The sequence below is a fragment of the Schistocerca gregaria genome, chromosome 4, assembly GCF_023897955.1.
Source record: "Schistocerca gregaria isolate iqSchGreg1 chromosome 4, iqSchGreg1.2, whole genome shotgun sequence".
Lineage (NCBI taxonomy): Eukaryota > Metazoa > Arthropoda > Insecta > Orthoptera > Acrididae > Schistocerca > Schistocerca gregaria.
The window spans coordinates 78,456,952-78,473,793 of record NC_064923.1 but is presented as its reverse complement, the minus strand read 5'-3'; the positions used below and the strand labels follow the sequence as shown (position 1 = coordinate 78,473,793).

Genomic DNA, 16,842 nt, shown 5'->3' with positions numbered 1-16,842 from the left:
CTGATGTGATCTCAAAGTCAACATACTTGAAGAAAAGACCAAATAAGCTCAAAACATGGAGATATCCAGACTGGAAAAAAGGAGAGTGATGACTGTGTCATCTCTGTGTGGATAAAAATTATCATGGGGAAATCTACAGCATGAAAATTCTAAGAGGGGCAGATAAAACAATTGTGGCCCCAAAGAAGATAATCTAGAACCAGCATAAATTGATAAATAACAAGGAATGCGAAGAACAGACAAAAAATATGAAAATAACAAATGATCTAGAGAAAATAATTCCTCAATAAATCTAAGGAAAAATACCAATGGTGGACTGTTGATTGTAATAAAACAGTGGTAGGAGACTTCAGAGCCTGATTAAGGTATCAGTCATAAAACAGAAGAATCACACTTGGAACTCACAAAACAATGAATGATAACCCAAAAAATAGTAAGAATTAAATGCCATTACCAAGAAAGATATACTTGTAAGAACAGAAGCAAATAGTGAGTAAACAAACATAAGAATTATTACAAAATATTTAGCATAAACTACAAAGATAAGATCCTCTAACATTAATGTTAAAGGATAAAAATAATGTCATAAGCTGGCCTGTAGCAATAGAAAAAAATACAGAAATTTCATTTACCCCTATTAAAACACTAGCAGAAAATATAAACCCACCTACAATGCATGTAGTCTATAAAGCTTTGAAAGAATTCAAAAACTACAAAGGAAGTGGAGAAGATCAAACGTTTGAGGAACTTTGGAAATATGCAGCAGAACCAGTGACAATACTGTTACACCAATGCATAGTGAAAATCTAGAACAAAGAAGAACTGCCATAACATCGGCCTACAGCTATAATCCATCCATTACACAAAACGAAGACAAATCAAATCCAGACAACAGTAGAGGTGTTTCCCTTTTGCATATCACATGTAAAGTCATGTCAAGACTGAATGAGTGGTGCAGTGATTTGCAGACTGGACTCGCGTTCGGGAGGACAGTGATTCAACCCATGTCTGGCCACCCTGATTTAGGTTTTGAATGATTTCCCTGAATGGCTTCAGGCAAATGCTGGAATGGATCCTCTGAAAGGGCATGGGCAAGCTTGTGCTCCATCTCTAATGACCTCATTGCAGATAGGACATTAGTATCTCCTCCTCCTCCTCCTCCTCCTCCTCCTCCTCCTCATATCAAGAATTCTATACAAACATTGCAAAGTTAATTGCAAATGGCACTAGGAAATTATTGAGGAAGATTTAGGCCAGGAAGCTCGTGATTGTACCCACAAATCTTCAGTGGTGAAGATAATTAACAAATATTATAAAATTAACTCTAACGAGCACCAAATCTCAAGTAAGCTTCAGATGGGAAGTATCTGAGCTGTTTATGATTAAAACTGGGTTAAGTCAGGGAGATGGTTCATTGCCATTATTTTTCAACTGTGCTTTATCTTACTTAATGGGGGAGTGTTACAAGGAAAATCTTAAACAAACGTAACAATTGGAAACAAGAAAGATCAAATATACTTAAATAGCTTGGGATTCACAGATGGAATTGTGTTAGTAGCTAATAACAGTCAAGAAGCCAGAAACCAATTAACAGCCGTACCAAAAATAAGACTCAATATATATATTAAAAGCAAAGATTCCAAGACTTACCAAGTGGGAAAGCGCCGGTAGATAGGCACAATAAATAAAACACACAAACACACACACAGAATTTCTAACTTTCGCAACCGGCGGTTGCTTCTTCAGGAAAGAGGGAAGGAGAGGGAAAGACGAAAGGATAAGTGTTTTAAGGGAGAGGGTAAGGAGTCATTCCAATCCCGGGAGCAGAAAGACTTCCCTTAGGGGGAAAAAAGGACAGGTGTACACTCGCACACATACACACACATATCCATGCGCACATATTTTTTTCCCATGTGGAAGTTTCTTTCTTTTATATATATCTATATATGTCCAAGTAATCAGCCACCTAACAGTAAGTAACAGGAAAGTAAAAATGGTGAAATAATTTACAATTTAAATACCGGGGTAGAAATTCTAACATAAAAGCTGGATGAGAAACTTATGGGACAATAAATAATTAATAAAATGATAAAAGTTCGAAAATTAATATGGTCTACATGTAGTAGAGAAAGAAGACTGGCGTTCTACAGATAGGAGCGTGGAATGTCAGATCCCTTAATCGGGCAGGTAGGTTAGAAAATTTAAAAAGGGAAATTGATAGGTTAAAGTTAGATATAGTGGGAATTAGTGAAGTTCGGTGGCAGGAGGAACAAGACTTCTGGTCAGGTGACTACAGGGTTATAAACACAAAATCATATAGGGGTAATGCAGGAGTAGGTTTAATAATGAATAGGAAAATAAGAATGAGGGTAAACTACTACAAACAGCATAGTGAACGCATTATTGTGGCCAAGATAGATACGAAGCCCTCACCTACTACAGTAGTACAAGTTTATATGCCAACTAGCTCTGCAGATGACGAAGAAATTGAAGAAATGTACGATGAAATAAAAGAAATTATTCAGATAGTGAAGGGAGACGAAAATTTAATAGTAATGGGTGACTGGAATTCGAGTGTAGGAAAAGGGAGAGAAGGAAACATAGTAGGTGAATATGGATTAGGGCTAAGAAATGAAAGAGGAAGCTGCCTAGTAGAATTTTGCACAGAGCATAATTTAATCGTAGCTAACACTTGGCTCAAGAATCATAAAAGAAGGTTGTACACATGGAATAATCCTGGAAATACTAGAAGGTATCAGATTATATAATGGTAAGGCAGAGATTTAGGAACCAGGTTTTAAATTGTAAGACATTTCCAGGGGCAGATGTGGAGTCTGACAACAATCTGTTGGTTATGACCTGTAGATTAAAACTGAAAAAACTGCAAAAATGTGGGAAATTAAGGAGATGGGACCTGGATAAACTAAAAGAACCAGAGGTTGTACAGAGTTTCAGGGAGAACATAAGGGAACAATTGACAGGAATGGAGGAAAGAAATACAGTAGAAGAAGAATGGGTAGCTCTGAGGGATGAAGTAGTGAAGGCAGCAGAGGATAAAGTAGGTAAAAAGACGAGGGCTGCTAGAAATCCTTGGGTAACAGAAGAAATATTGAATTTAATTGATGAAAGGAGAAAATATAAAAATGCAGTAAATGAAGCAGGCAAAAAGGAATACAAACGTCTTAAAAATGAGATTGACAGGAAGTGCAAAATGGCTAAGCAGGGATGGCTAGAGGACAAATGTAAGGATGTAGAGGCTTATCTCACTAGGGGTAAGATAGATACTGCTTACAGAAAAATTAAAGAGACCTTTGGAGAGAAGAGAATCACGTTTATGAATATCAAGAGGTCAGATGGCAACCCAGTTCTAAGCAAAGAAGGGAAGGCAGAAAGGTGGAAGGAGTACATAGAAGGTTTATACAAGGGCGATGTACTTGAGGACAATATTATGGAAATGGAAGAGGATGTAGATGAAGACGAAATGGGAGATAGAATACTGCATGAAGAGTTTGACAGAGCACTGAAAGACCTGAGTCGAAACAAGGCCCCCGGAGTAGACAACATTCCATTGGAACTACTGACGGCCTTGGGAGAGCCAGTCATGACAAAACTCTTATCATCTGGTGAGCAAGATGCATGAGACAGGTGAAATACCCTCAGACTTCAAGAAGAATATAATAATTCCAATCCCAAAGAAAGCAGGTGTTGACAGATGTGAAAATTACCGAACTATCAGTTTAATAAGTCACAGCTGCAAAATACTAACGCGAATTCTTTACAGACGAATGGAAAAACTGGTAGATGCGGACCTTGGGGAGGATCAGTTTGGATTCCATAGAAATGTTGGAACACGTGAGGCAACACTGACCTTACAGCTTATCTGAGAAGAAAGATTAAGAAAAGGCAAACCTATGTTTGTAGCATTTGTAGACTTAGAGAAAGCTTTTGACAATGTTGACTGGAATACTCTTTTTTCAAATTCTAAAGGTGGCAGGGGTAACATACAGGGAGCGAAAGGCTATTTACAATTTGTACAGAAACCAGATGGCAGTCATAAGAGTCGAGGGGCATGAAAGGGAAGCAGTGGTTGGGAAAGGAGTGAGACAGGGTTGTAGCCTCTCCCCGATGTTATTCAATCTGTATATTGAGCAAGCAGTAAAGGAAACAAAAGAAAAATTTGGAGTTGGTATTAAAATTCATGGAGAAGAAGTAAAAACTTTGACGTTCGCCGATGACATTGTAATTCTGTCAGAGACGGCAAAGGACTTGGAAGAGCAGTTGAACGGAATGGACAGTGTCTTGAAAGGAGGATATAAGATGAACATCAACAAAAGCAAAACGAGGATAATGGAATGTAGTCAAATTAAATCGGGTGATGCTGAGGGAAGTAGATTAGGAAATGAGACACGTAAAGTAGTAAAGGAGTTTTGCTATTTAGGAAGTAAAATAACTGATGATGGTCGAAGTAGAGAGGATATAAAATGTAGACTGGCAATGGCAAGGAAAGCGTTTCTGAAGAAGGGAAATTTGTTAACATCGAATATAGGTTTATGTATCAGGAAGTCGTTTCTGAAAGTATTTGTTTGGAGTGTAGCCATGTATGGAAGTGAAACATGGACGATAAATAGTTTGGACAAGAAGAGAATAGAAGCTTTCGAAATGTGGTGCTACAGAAGAATACTGAAGATAAGGTAGGTAGATCACGTAACTAATGAGGAGGTATTGAATAGGATTGGGGAGAAGAGAAGTTTGTGGCACAACTTGACTAGAAGAAGGGATCCGTTGGTAGGACATGTTTTGAGGCATCAAGGGATCACCACACACACACACACACACACACACACACACACACACAAAAACCACAGTCTCTGTCTGCTGTGGCCATGTGTTTGAATTGCATTTGTGTGACTGTGTGTGTCTGTTGTCTATTTCCGATGAATGCCTTGTTGGCTGAAAGCTTACTTTCTTAAGTCTTTTTGTTGTGCATATCTGCACTATATGGTGAGTAGCAACTGTCCTTTTTATAATATTGACATAAATATAAAAAAGATGGACAGTGGAGGATAGTGGCGAATGAAGTGGGGTGTGCAGCGAACTGGATCCTTTTACAGATATTGTACAGAAGAAAAGGATCTCTTCTTCTTTTTTTTCACATTATGAGTATACCATATCCCAAGAAAAATTATAGGCGAATGTTGGAACATGGAGCAACAGTAGGATGAATAAATGAAATCAGGGAGAATATGAAAGAGCTAGAATTAATCCAGAACAATTTGCAAAACAAAACAAAAGATTTAAAAAACTGTAAAACGTAAAAATAAGTTTTAAGCCAAAAATAGATAACTTAGAATGAAAAGGGTCTTTGTACATGAGGAATGACAAAAAAGGTCAGAATGAATGAAAAGGTACAGGACAATTTGGAAAAAAAACTTATTGAAGATGATGTCCAGAAAATTATTGACTGAAGTGGTGAAATGTGGCCATAAAAACAGTAGTAGTAGTGGAAGTTGTGTGCTGAGGAATTTTCTGATAAATTAATACCCTGGGAGCTTAGCTAATGGTGGCAGGCTATGGACATTATGAACCTGGGGATCCTGAGATGTAATCTTGTAAACACTAGTTGTCTTCTACTATAGTAAACTCCGGCCATGCTCCGTTGACCACCGAGGAGGGGAGGAGTGGTGATGATGGACCATATTGTGTTTTGGAGATTGAGGGTCTTAGCTTAACTGCCCAGATTGTGAGGATGAAAATATGTATAAATAGTAGTAGTCTCACCATGTGAATAGGGTGGATGGCTGTTGTGGGCAATCTCTTGAGAAACTTATTCCACCTCAGTTGTGGAAGGCTTATCCAGGCAAACGGGTATCTGCCTCAGTGGATCATGTTGGTCATTAGCTATTTGTTGGACTGCTGTGGGACCTGACGTTTGCAAAACAAATCTGTAAATAATGTGGATTGGCCATTAGGGATCACCAACACCCACACAATTAATATGGCAGTAAACAATCTCCTTGGAGCTTGGTTTGAAAAACTGAACCTTGATTATTATAACAGCGCACAAGTGTCAGAATGTCTATATTTTAAAGACAAGAAAAGAGCAGTCATTTGAGAAATTATGCCCCTCCTGTATCAACAAAATGTTGAAAACTATTACTGGAACTACAAAGTGACTCAAAAGATTTTGCAGAAGAACCTTTTGGTTGAAACTGCTAGGTTTCATCAAATGACCACACTTCTGAAATTATGAATTTTTTGTCATTATTCTGTAACAGTAGAAAAGCATGACACATTCAACTTCACTAAGGGCATTGTAAGTTATCATGGATGTGGACACTGCAAAAAGAATGAGGAATAGAAGGTTGACCAGGAGTTCATAACCTGGCAAAAGACTGCCACTTCAATCACAACTTTAATTCAGTTAGCCTTCGAGAGCACATAAAGGCCAAATTTATTTGAACTAAAGGTAAGATGTTACGTACCCAATTTAATGTGGTGCTGTAAACATCAAAGACATGATTGCATCAGTGTAGGTTGTAATGGCAAGGCAGCATGTGGCAAATGTGGGAAAGATTTGCAGGAACCATGATCATTGTTTTCAGTGTGGATTTCTGTGTACACTGCGCAAGTACAACTACATCTACATAGGTACTCCATAAGCCATGCACCGCCACTGCTACTACTTGTCATTTCCCCTCCTGTTCCACTCGCAAATATAGCAAGGGAAAAACTACTGTCTGTATGCCTCCGTATGGTCCCTAATTTTTGTGTCTTATTTGCATGGTTTTTGTGCACTATGTTTGTTGGCGGCAGAAGCATCGTTCAGCAGTCAACTTCAAATGCTGGTTCTCTAAATTTTCTCAATAGTGTTTCATGAAAAGAATATTTTTTTTTATTCTCTCTCTCTCTCTCTCTCTCTCTCTCTCTCTCTCTCTCTCTCTCTCTCTCTCTCTCTCTCTCTCTCTTTCTCTCTCTCTCTCTCTCTCTCTCGAAGACTCTAGAACTGTCACAGCGGAATCAGGTGGCCAGGAAAAGCTTCCAGCAATTAACTTAGTTTCGCTTACGCCTGCTATACACGACCAGATGCCTTCACTGCCACACTCAGCTTCGACCTCAATAGAGACAATATTTTTTTTTTCCAACTTCAATGAACATTCCCCCTCCTAAGGCCTCGAATCTGTCTTTCTACTGTACGTTCCATGACTCGCTAAACATCCCAGAGTTCTCCAGTTCAGGCTGCAACCAGCTCTTGGTTCCAAGAATAATTTGAGTGTGAAAACTTTCCTGGAGGATAGTAAATTTGCTGACAAAATTGAGACAGTCAGAGTGTCCTTATTCTGAATGCTGTTCGACTTACTTCCAGTGAGTCAATTGTCGAGTGTTTATTAGAGCAGCTCAAACTACCGTGTACCCCAAAAAAAACCTCATGTGCACTCCGTACTCTGTTACCTGAGTAGCTGCTATCTTTGTGTAGTGCACCCCTGACCTATCCAGAGGTGTGCAGGCAGGTGGGCAGCTGGGCAGGCAGGCATCAAGCTTTTGATCAATCCAAACTGCAACTGGAAGACACAACTCTTAGTTTCAAGAAATCAGTAGAGGTCTGTGTCTTAGTTTCATGGAATTAGTATAGGTATGTGCCCACATTTTGAAGTGCCTTAACAGCAGATACTGAGGGAATGGCAGAGAGAACTTCCCTGTTGTTGTTTTACAGAGCCTTTATTCTATAGTGGCTGAACAAAGGCTGTATTGAGAACTTTTAATGCTCTATTGGTACATACTCAAAACATGTGCATGCTACAAACACAGGAAGTAAGATAACTTGCAAGTAAACAAAGTTGTTCATAATTTCACCAAACAAAATAATAGTCACCATCCTAAAAGAAGCACGTTGGTCACTTTTGAATGTTGCAGATGGTGTAGAACTTGAGCCTGACAGTAGTGTGACCGTTCCCCAGTGACCTGAGCCATGACAGTAGTGAGAATTGTGAAGGTATTGCTTGCAATTGATGTTAAAAGTTGGGTACCTTAGAAATGCATATTGCTAATGGACGCAATAAAACTGCATGCATTCAATGGGCCTAACAACACAGAAAATGAATACTAGGTACCTGCAGCCATCTAATGTGGTGCAAGTCATGATTTTGTCTCCTTTCAAATGATGCTAGGGATCAAGTGCACCAATATCCCAATGAGGAGCTAAACCCTGTGTGTGTGGAGGGTGTAGTTCAGGCCAGAGGTGGCTCTGTGATGTTCCAGAGATATTTTATGCATCACGACTTGGCCCACTCATTCAAGTTACCTTGAACTTGAACCGGGTTACTATTCTGACATTGTCAGTGACCAAGTTTTTCCCTTTCTTCTACATCTTTGTGATGAGTCCATCGTGGACGCTATCATCTTCAAGATGATAATGCCCAAGTCCAAAGGGCTGCAAGCATATCTTGCTGTTTTGATGAGCATTACAGGCACCCTATGACACTTCAACTGGCTCACTAAATTACTTGATCTTAAGCCCATACAAAATGCCCAGAACTGTAGGGTATTCGAAAATTCCCATTAAAAACTTCTAGGACTTGTAGAGGGGAGTGAGTACATAATATGTTGAATAGCAGTCCATGTCCAGAAACATAACATTTCTGTTATATCACAGTTTCAGTTCAGATATTTAACTCGTCCACTCCCGCTAGAGGAACAGAAATGAGTATGACACAGTATAATTATTAGATAACAATTCAAAAGGAAGCATAATAAACATTCATTTATCTCTTAAGGACATTTGTTTGTAGAATGAGATTTTCACTCTGCAGCAGAGTGTGCGCTGATATGAAACTTCCTGGCAGATTAAAACTGTTGCTGGGCCGATTCTCGAACTCGGGATCTTTGCCTTTTGCGAGCAAGTGCTCTACCAACTGAGATACCCCAGCACGACTCACGCCCTGTCCTCACAGCTCTACTTCTGCCAGTACCTTGTCTCCTACCTTCCAAACTTAACAGAATCTCTCCTGCGAACCTTTCAGAACTAGTACTCCTGAAGGAAAGGATATTGTGGAGACATGGCGTAGCCACAGCCTAGAGGATGTTTCCAGAATGAGATTTTGCACTCTGCACGGGACGTGAGTCATTTGTATTTACACATTACATGTTTACAGTATGCCAAAACAATAATGGACCCAGCATATTGTACATACAGAATAGCACTGGTGTATTACAGTAGCAGGTTGATGTGGTGACCAACGTTGATACAGAAATTGTACTAACAGTGCATGTTCTGGTGCACTCTCTCCATCCCACCCAGTCTCTCTTCAGTCTCACTAGTGCAGCAGCCAGAATCATGCCAGCAGATGTTCCTCTTTCTCTACAGGAGTCTTGTAAATTAAACTTTGCGCATGACCCAAAAAGAACCAGACCACAGGAATTAAATTTGAGAATTGCACCGGCCACACGGTTGGACCATCTCGGCCTATCCAGATTCCACCGTATCGTCTGTTGAGATGTCTCCGTACCATGCGTGAGCAGTGAGGCTGTGCAGCACGTTTCCTGATAGACACTTCAGTGGCACACTTTCCAGGAATGGGTCCAATATGTTTTCTAGGAAGATCAAATATGCAGGACCAATTAGCTTGAGTGGAAGGAGGTATAATCCAGTCACATGACTGTCCAGAATACTTGCCCACATGTTAATACCAAACTTCCTATGAAATCCCCAAATATGCGTGACATAAGGTTTTTCATGCCTGGACATTGCTGTTTCACAAATTCAGAACAAAGTTCCTTAGTGAACTTATGTTCATCTGTGAACAGAACTTGACATAGAAACAGAGATGTGTCGATGGAGCAGTGCAATAAGTATGTGCAGTATGCAATGCTTTGTGGAGAAATGGCTGGACTCACACAGGACATCCTTGACAACACTATGGCTAATATCCATTGCATGTGCAGTTGTTATAGAACTCATTGACAGGCTCTCTTCAATGTGATGCAGTACATCCTTTTCAAATATAAGTGTGCTACATTGCCGTGGAGCACCACATTCCTGTTTCCTTATGGTAAAGGTACCAGTTTCTCATAGCCATTGTGAACTTGTGCAAAACTTATGCAATGGCATGCTATGTTGCAGAAAACATTCATGATAAAGCTGACTAGCAGTTTTCTGTGACCTTGAGCTTTAACATACACAAGGAGCATGCCTGTGTATTCTGAAAATGTATTCCAAACCATGTTTACTGTGTCAGAGATGTACAGTTCGTAGCAAGGCAGACCTTAAGTGACATCAGGTAATGATCTGACATAGTACACAACATCCTGTCTACCCTATTGTATACCACGACTGGCAGCTCTGATCTCTTTCCCTCAGCAAGCATGGGCACATTGAACATCTGAATTGAAACCATCGTAGAATGGCAATGGATTGTTTCTGGACATGGGTTCCTATTCAAAATAGTATGTACTCACACCCCTCTACAAGTCCTAGAAGTTTTAACGGGAATTTCCGATCACATTGTATTTGGAAAAGCCTGTGTAACATAGCAATTCAGCATCCCTGCAGTTCTTTAGTTCTCCAGGATCTATCATCAATGAGCGGCCTTAGCTGTAGGCAGTATATCTGAAATAATGTGTGGACTCTCTCTCCTTTGCCAGATTGAAACTATTATCAAGACCAGAGGTGACAGCACGTGGTATTAGCCTGCTGCTTCCTGGGGTAACTGACTTTTTTGGTTGGTACTGTTATTTCAAATATATATATTTTCTTTGCACCACTTTGTCTCTTAATGTTGTACCAAAGAGAGAAAGTAATGATTAGTACAACTCAGCAGTGCTAAATTGTATATGTTCTTTTTTTCAGATACCCACTAATATTGTCCATAGAGGACAACTGCTCTGTACCACAGCAGCGCAAGATGGCAAAAGTAATGATGGAAGTGTTTGGGGAAATGCTACTCGTGCAGCTTTATGAGAAGAATGAAAGTCAGCTTCCATCACCACACCAGCTACGGCGTAAAATTATAATTAAGCACAAAAAACTCCCAGATGGTGTCGATGAGGATGCTTTTATGAGCAAAAATGATGATGGTAATGACTGTTTGATTTTTTTAGTTGGTCCAGTTATATAATACAGCACAAATTATACAATTGATATTGGACAGGTCAAAGAAAGCTAAAGTAATACGTAATCTTAGCAAACAGTAGCAAATTAAAATTAGGTACATGTTCTTACAATTTAATTTTTGAGTAACATTTTTTGTTACATATTCTCTTTTTTTTTTTTTTTACAGTATGGAGACAGTGCGTTATCTGAAGTGCCTTTAGTTCAATTTTAAACTTTGGATGTTTAGCGATTTTTTATTTCCTTAGGTATCTTATTGTGTAGTATTACACCGATGTTCATTATGCTCCTCTGATACACTGTAATTCTGTGATCTTTTTGGGGAGTATTTCCTTTCCCTCTGTTGCAATAGTTGGGTATATTTTTGTTTTGTAGTAGTTTGCCTGTTTCCAAGAGGTAGTCCCTAGTGAACAAGATAGTTTCATAAATGAGCAAGCTAGGAAAATTCAGAACACTAAGCTCAGTAAAATGAGATTTACAGGACTTCATTCTTTTAAGGCCACAAATTATTCTTAGAGCTCTGTTTGTGCATTCTAAAAACCTTTATGCTGTGTGGTGAGTATCCCCAGAAAATGATCCTGTATCAAAGCTATGAGTGGGACTGTGTGTAAAATGCCTGCAGTACTAATAGTTTGCTTGTTGTAGACTTTAATATTCTTAGACCATTGCACACAGAAAAGAGTTTCCTAGACAAGTTATTTATGTGTGTCCCACTTTAAGTCTTGCTGAACCAACAAACCCAAAAATTTTGTGGTACTTAAACATTTTCTAGGGACAATTCAGTCCTGCTTGAATAGACAGTTGATTAGATGGAGAAAGTAAATGAAAGTTGACACACACTATTTTGTAAATATTTATAATGCGTTTGTTTTTTGTAAACTGCTAAGAAAGTCTTTCCATTGAACTTTCTGCTGTTGACTGCAAGGTTTCTGAGCTGGATCCAGTAAGCAATATGCTGGTGTCATCAGCTAATAGGATAGAATCCACATAAATCTAGAAGAGCAGTGGACCTAAGATTGGTACGTCACATTTTATCAGTAATTCACTAGAAAGGAATTGTTTCTTGTTTTGTTCTTAGTGTTGAATTTATTCTGAAGTAATACCTTCTGCCTCCAGTTTTTTATGTGTGAACACAACTAGCTATGTGATACACTTCTTACTTCTTGTCTTTCTAATTTTTCAAACAGAATATTATGATCTAGGACATTGAAGGCTTTTGACTGGTCTAGACAAATACCTGCAGCTAATTCATGTTGATCAAGAGATTTTAAAGTGTAGTATAAGAATTCAAAAACAGTTGTCTGTGTAGATTTAGAATTTGTAAAACCATGTTGTTGTACAGTAAGAAGTGAATATTTATTTATGAAACTTAAAAGCCTGTTGTAAAAGATTTTTTCTATTAGTTTTGAGAAGAAACTTAGCTGTGACACACGTCAGTAGTTCAGTATTTGATCAGAAGAACCTTTTTTTAGCAGCAGTGAAATTTTTGCTATTTTGAGAACATCTAGAACGCCACAAGTTTCTGGAGAAAGGTTGAAATTTTTTGTCAGTGGTTTTGCTATGTGGTGAACACAAGCTTTTAGTATGAAGTCAGGTACTTCATCAGGGCCACTTGACATTTTATTGCTTAATGATTTAATTTTACTTATAATTTCATTGGAATTTGTTACATAAAACATACATAGAGGCATCTACAATCACTTATTTTCTGGAGATACTAGTGACTGGTTCTTTATAGATTACTAGAATGAGGTCTTCAGCTAGTGAAGTGAAATATTCATTGAATTTCGTCACAACAGATTTTAGGTTTGTGATGTTTGAGTCCTCTAGTAGTAATGATACTTATTTTTTTTATACTCGGCTACAAGTTTCTATCTTTATAACTCTCCACATGGTTCTCATTTTACTAGATGAGTTTCTTATCAAATAGTCATTACATTAGTTTTTGCCCATTAGACTACTTTACCATTTATTATTTTGTAGGCTTTAGAATAGTCTGCAAATTCTTGGTTAACTCTACACTTCTTGCAACAATACTACAGAAATCTGTTTCTCTCATAGGAAATTTTTATGCTTTTAGTTACCCATTGCTTATTGTTGTTAGGTTTTACTGTTTTTACTTCTGTGGAAATGTTACATTAAAATAGTGAAGAAATATATTATGAAAACTCGTGTACATGCTATCAACATTGCTCTGAATTGAGATTCATTCCAAATTTTCCTTAGGCAGTAAGAAATTTTAAAAGTTCTAATGTTATCTTCAGAAAAAGTTCTTTTTTCAATTACTTTTTTGCAACTGCTGCTACCTGTTGGAATTTCTATGCACAGCATGCTCAGTACTCTACTCGTGAATTTGTAACTTGTCATATTTGGCCAATGATGGTGTTTGTACATTCTGTTAGGCTTGTAGGGCTATGTATTGTGGGGATTATATTGATTGTGTTGGATAGATTTATCAAAGCATCTCTAGTACTACTGTCTTTTGAAAAATCGACATTGAAATCACCACACAGAACTATTTTCATATTTAATATACTGATCCTGTTCAGCAGAACACCTGCTTTGCTCATGAGGACTGGCAGATTTCCACTTAGTGCTCTATAAATGTTACTAATAATGAAATTAAGGTCTGGCAGTTTACTAATGGAAAGTTTGAAGGCTTTTACAGTCAAGTTGATATAACTTTTGTTGATATCACATAAATTTATTTGCTCTTTCACAAAAATAGCAGAACGCCCGCGTTTGGAGAACTATTGGTTAAAATGACTGGCTAAAGCATATCCTGAGATTGAGGTAAATTTTATTTTGTCATTTCCCATCCAATTGTCAGTATTTGCAAATTGTGTCCACATTTAGTTTATACTGGAGTAGTGCTTCCAACATGGTAATTTTATTCATGAGTGTCGGAACATTATGGTGTAATACAACACAATCTGGCATTTATAAACTTTAGTTGAAGCGGTTTGTAATCCCCCCAGCCCCCACCCCTTCTTCCTTATTCCATCTATTGTCCACATTAGTCTTTTATAAAGATTTGAGAGGAGTAAAGATTACAGTAAACTTTCTAGTTTACTGAGCCTGTCATGTAGAGCTGGCTCCAGTTCTTCTTGTCTAGGGGTCTGATTCTTGAAGCTGAAATCTCACATTTTGGGTCCTCATGGTAAAATTGAACTAAATGAATTTGACGATTGTTGTTGCAGAATTTTTGTTTTTACATAAATATATTTTGTCAAATTTTATTATAGCATACAGTCTTTTGATTTTTCATGTTAACAAAACCAAAATTACATTTTTTGCACAAAAATACAAAAATATGTCCAATCACATCAGAGACATGCTTAAGACTCCCACAATCTGCGCAAATAACCATATTCCAAAGGGTTTATAATTTTTCTTAACAAATGAATTTCTACTAGTTTCTGTTACATTATTAATTTCGATTATTGTTTCGTAAATGAATGCAGAAATAAACATAGTAAGTGGTACTAGATAGCGTAATTAAAATAGAAATTTTGAGTGTCCCAATAGTTAGTAATATCAAATGTTTCTGAAAAAATAATTTTAACTGTACATTCAGAACTAGCACTTACTGATGATAACATCAAGACTAAAACATTTTATAAATTAATTAATTTTCATAAATTTTAGCTTGAAATATAACACCCTGTGTATAAAATTATATGAAAGTGTTCAGAAAAGCAACTGAGATAATATTGACCTGTCCAAAATTCGGAAAATAATACTGGCATTGACAACTACTGTTGAGGAAAAGTAATGCTTAAGGAAGATGACCCGTTAAGGATTTATAGTTTGTTATCTAATGGCATTTCTAATACAGCAGTAACCCTAAAATAATTGGTTTCTTTGTTGTGTGTGTGTGTGTGTGTGTGTGTGTGTGTGTGTGTGTGTGTTCTGTGGTTTCTGTTTGCTGGTAGCAATCAACAGGTGAATTAACTTCTGGAGTGTGTACAAGTTTTACTTCAGTCATATCTGTCATACTCAGTGTCAACCATTTCATAATTTGCATTTGACTGACCACCTGATTGTTGGCTTCTGGCCTATTCAGTTTAAACCATGTGGTAATCTGCATTTGACCAATGACATTTTTGGATGAACTCGTCTAAAACATCTTGCACTTTCCATTTGTTTGCCACTTGTCCTTTTCTCTTCATTCTTCTGTGAAATGAAGGTATGTATTTTTTCGGTGAGTAATTCTTTTCCTGGCACATTTAAATGAAGTCCATGGACTGTATGGGACCTTTGCTCCAAGTGGCTTATGGCTACAATATCAACATCCTTCAAATGGGTAGTACATAATTCTGTCATGCACTTGTTTGCAACATTAATTTTACAGTTCACAAAAGCATAGTAGCAGTAAGTGTATCTACAGCTTAATGTACATCATTACACACTGATGGTGTGAAAATCATTATTTTATAATTGTTATTGGCATTTTCCAGAAGCTAGGAGGATAACCCTAAAGTTACTTTAAAGATGAAATTTTCACACACAAAAATGAAGTGTTATTTAATGGGTAGCTCTGTCAGCATTTTCTGGAATTGTAGAAGAATAAGACCTTGAACCTTTGCGTATAAAAAGGATTTTCACACTATGATGTGACAGTAACTTTGAGAAGTTAAAATGATGCATGTGCTTGTCATATAGCTCTACTTTTCAAAACAGTTTATGAAATCCATCAAATTTTAAGTAGTCTTGCAAGAGGAACTGCACCCACTTTCTCTTATGCTCCTGCTGTTTCTTTTCATTCAAATAATATAGTACAATGAGGATGTTCTCATTGGTATTATCAATGTAAGGAACCTTTCTGTGTCTTGGCCAGCTCTATGGACAAGACCACTCAGTCAGTGAAGATTCTTGTCATGGACAAGAACACTAAGGAGTGGGACTAAGCAGACTGACAGTGTGAAAGTGTGGCAAAAACATTGTTGGCCATCCCAGTTGAAAGACATGCTACTTTGACGCATGACTTTTTTGATATTTTGACTGTACTAAATGGGGCTCACTAGTGTAGAAGGTGTTACAAATTCGTCTAATTAAAAAATCTGTAGGTCTCCCATGTTTACTTACTTAAATAAGTGGACTTCTGGATTTTCCTTTGCGTGAGACAGTTTGTGTGTGTGTGTGTGTGTGTGTGTGTGTGTGTGTGTGTGTGTGTGTGTGTGTGAGACTATATGTGTGTGTCTCTCAGATAGGTCAGACTATAAATTCTGGATTCCAATATTTTACTGTTTGTGTCATTCATTGATTGTCAAGGATTGTGTGTAATAATTTACTGTGCCTTTTTGAACATTTGCCAGTGCCACAGAAAATTCATAGTATATCATCCATTGTAAACTTAATTTGTGTTTTTTAGAAGCTTTTGGCATCTTAATCATTGTTCAGAATTAATCATCGCTCTTTTAATTGCGTACTTACTTGAAGAATGGTATATCTTTGAGAATTTTGGGATGCTTTAGAGTGTTGTGCGTAATGCATTCTGTTCCATCGTGTATTCTGTAAATTTTGATGGCAAGCTCATTAATCTATTCCATCTAAGTCAGTATTTAAAGTTTTTTTGCTCATGAAGAAATTTAGCTCCTAGGAATTAGATGCCTGTGTTGCAGTATTTTTTTGCACTTATTATAACTGTTGTGTTTATTTAGTTTCCCATCCCAACACTAGTTAACACTGCCAAATTTTTCCCCTCTCCTTGTATTGACACTGTTTTCAAGATGTTA

At 37.6% G+C, this 16,842-nt stretch overlaps 1 protein-coding gene across 1 annotated transcript in view; it reads left to right on the top strand.

The window, feature by feature from the left end:
- LOC126268133 (1-phosphatidylinositol 4,5-bisphosphate phosphodiesterase gamma-1) overlaps positions 1 to 16,842 on the top strand; it is a 255,096-nt gene that overhangs the window by 66,728 nt on the left and 171,526 nt on the right. Inside the window, exon 8 of the mRNA XM_049973664.1 lies at positions 10,844 to 11,070. Within this exon, the coding sequence (XP_049829621.1) occupies positions 10,844 to 11,070 (227 nt within the window). The remainder of the gene's footprint in view (positions 1 to 10,843; positions 11,071 to 16,842) is intronic.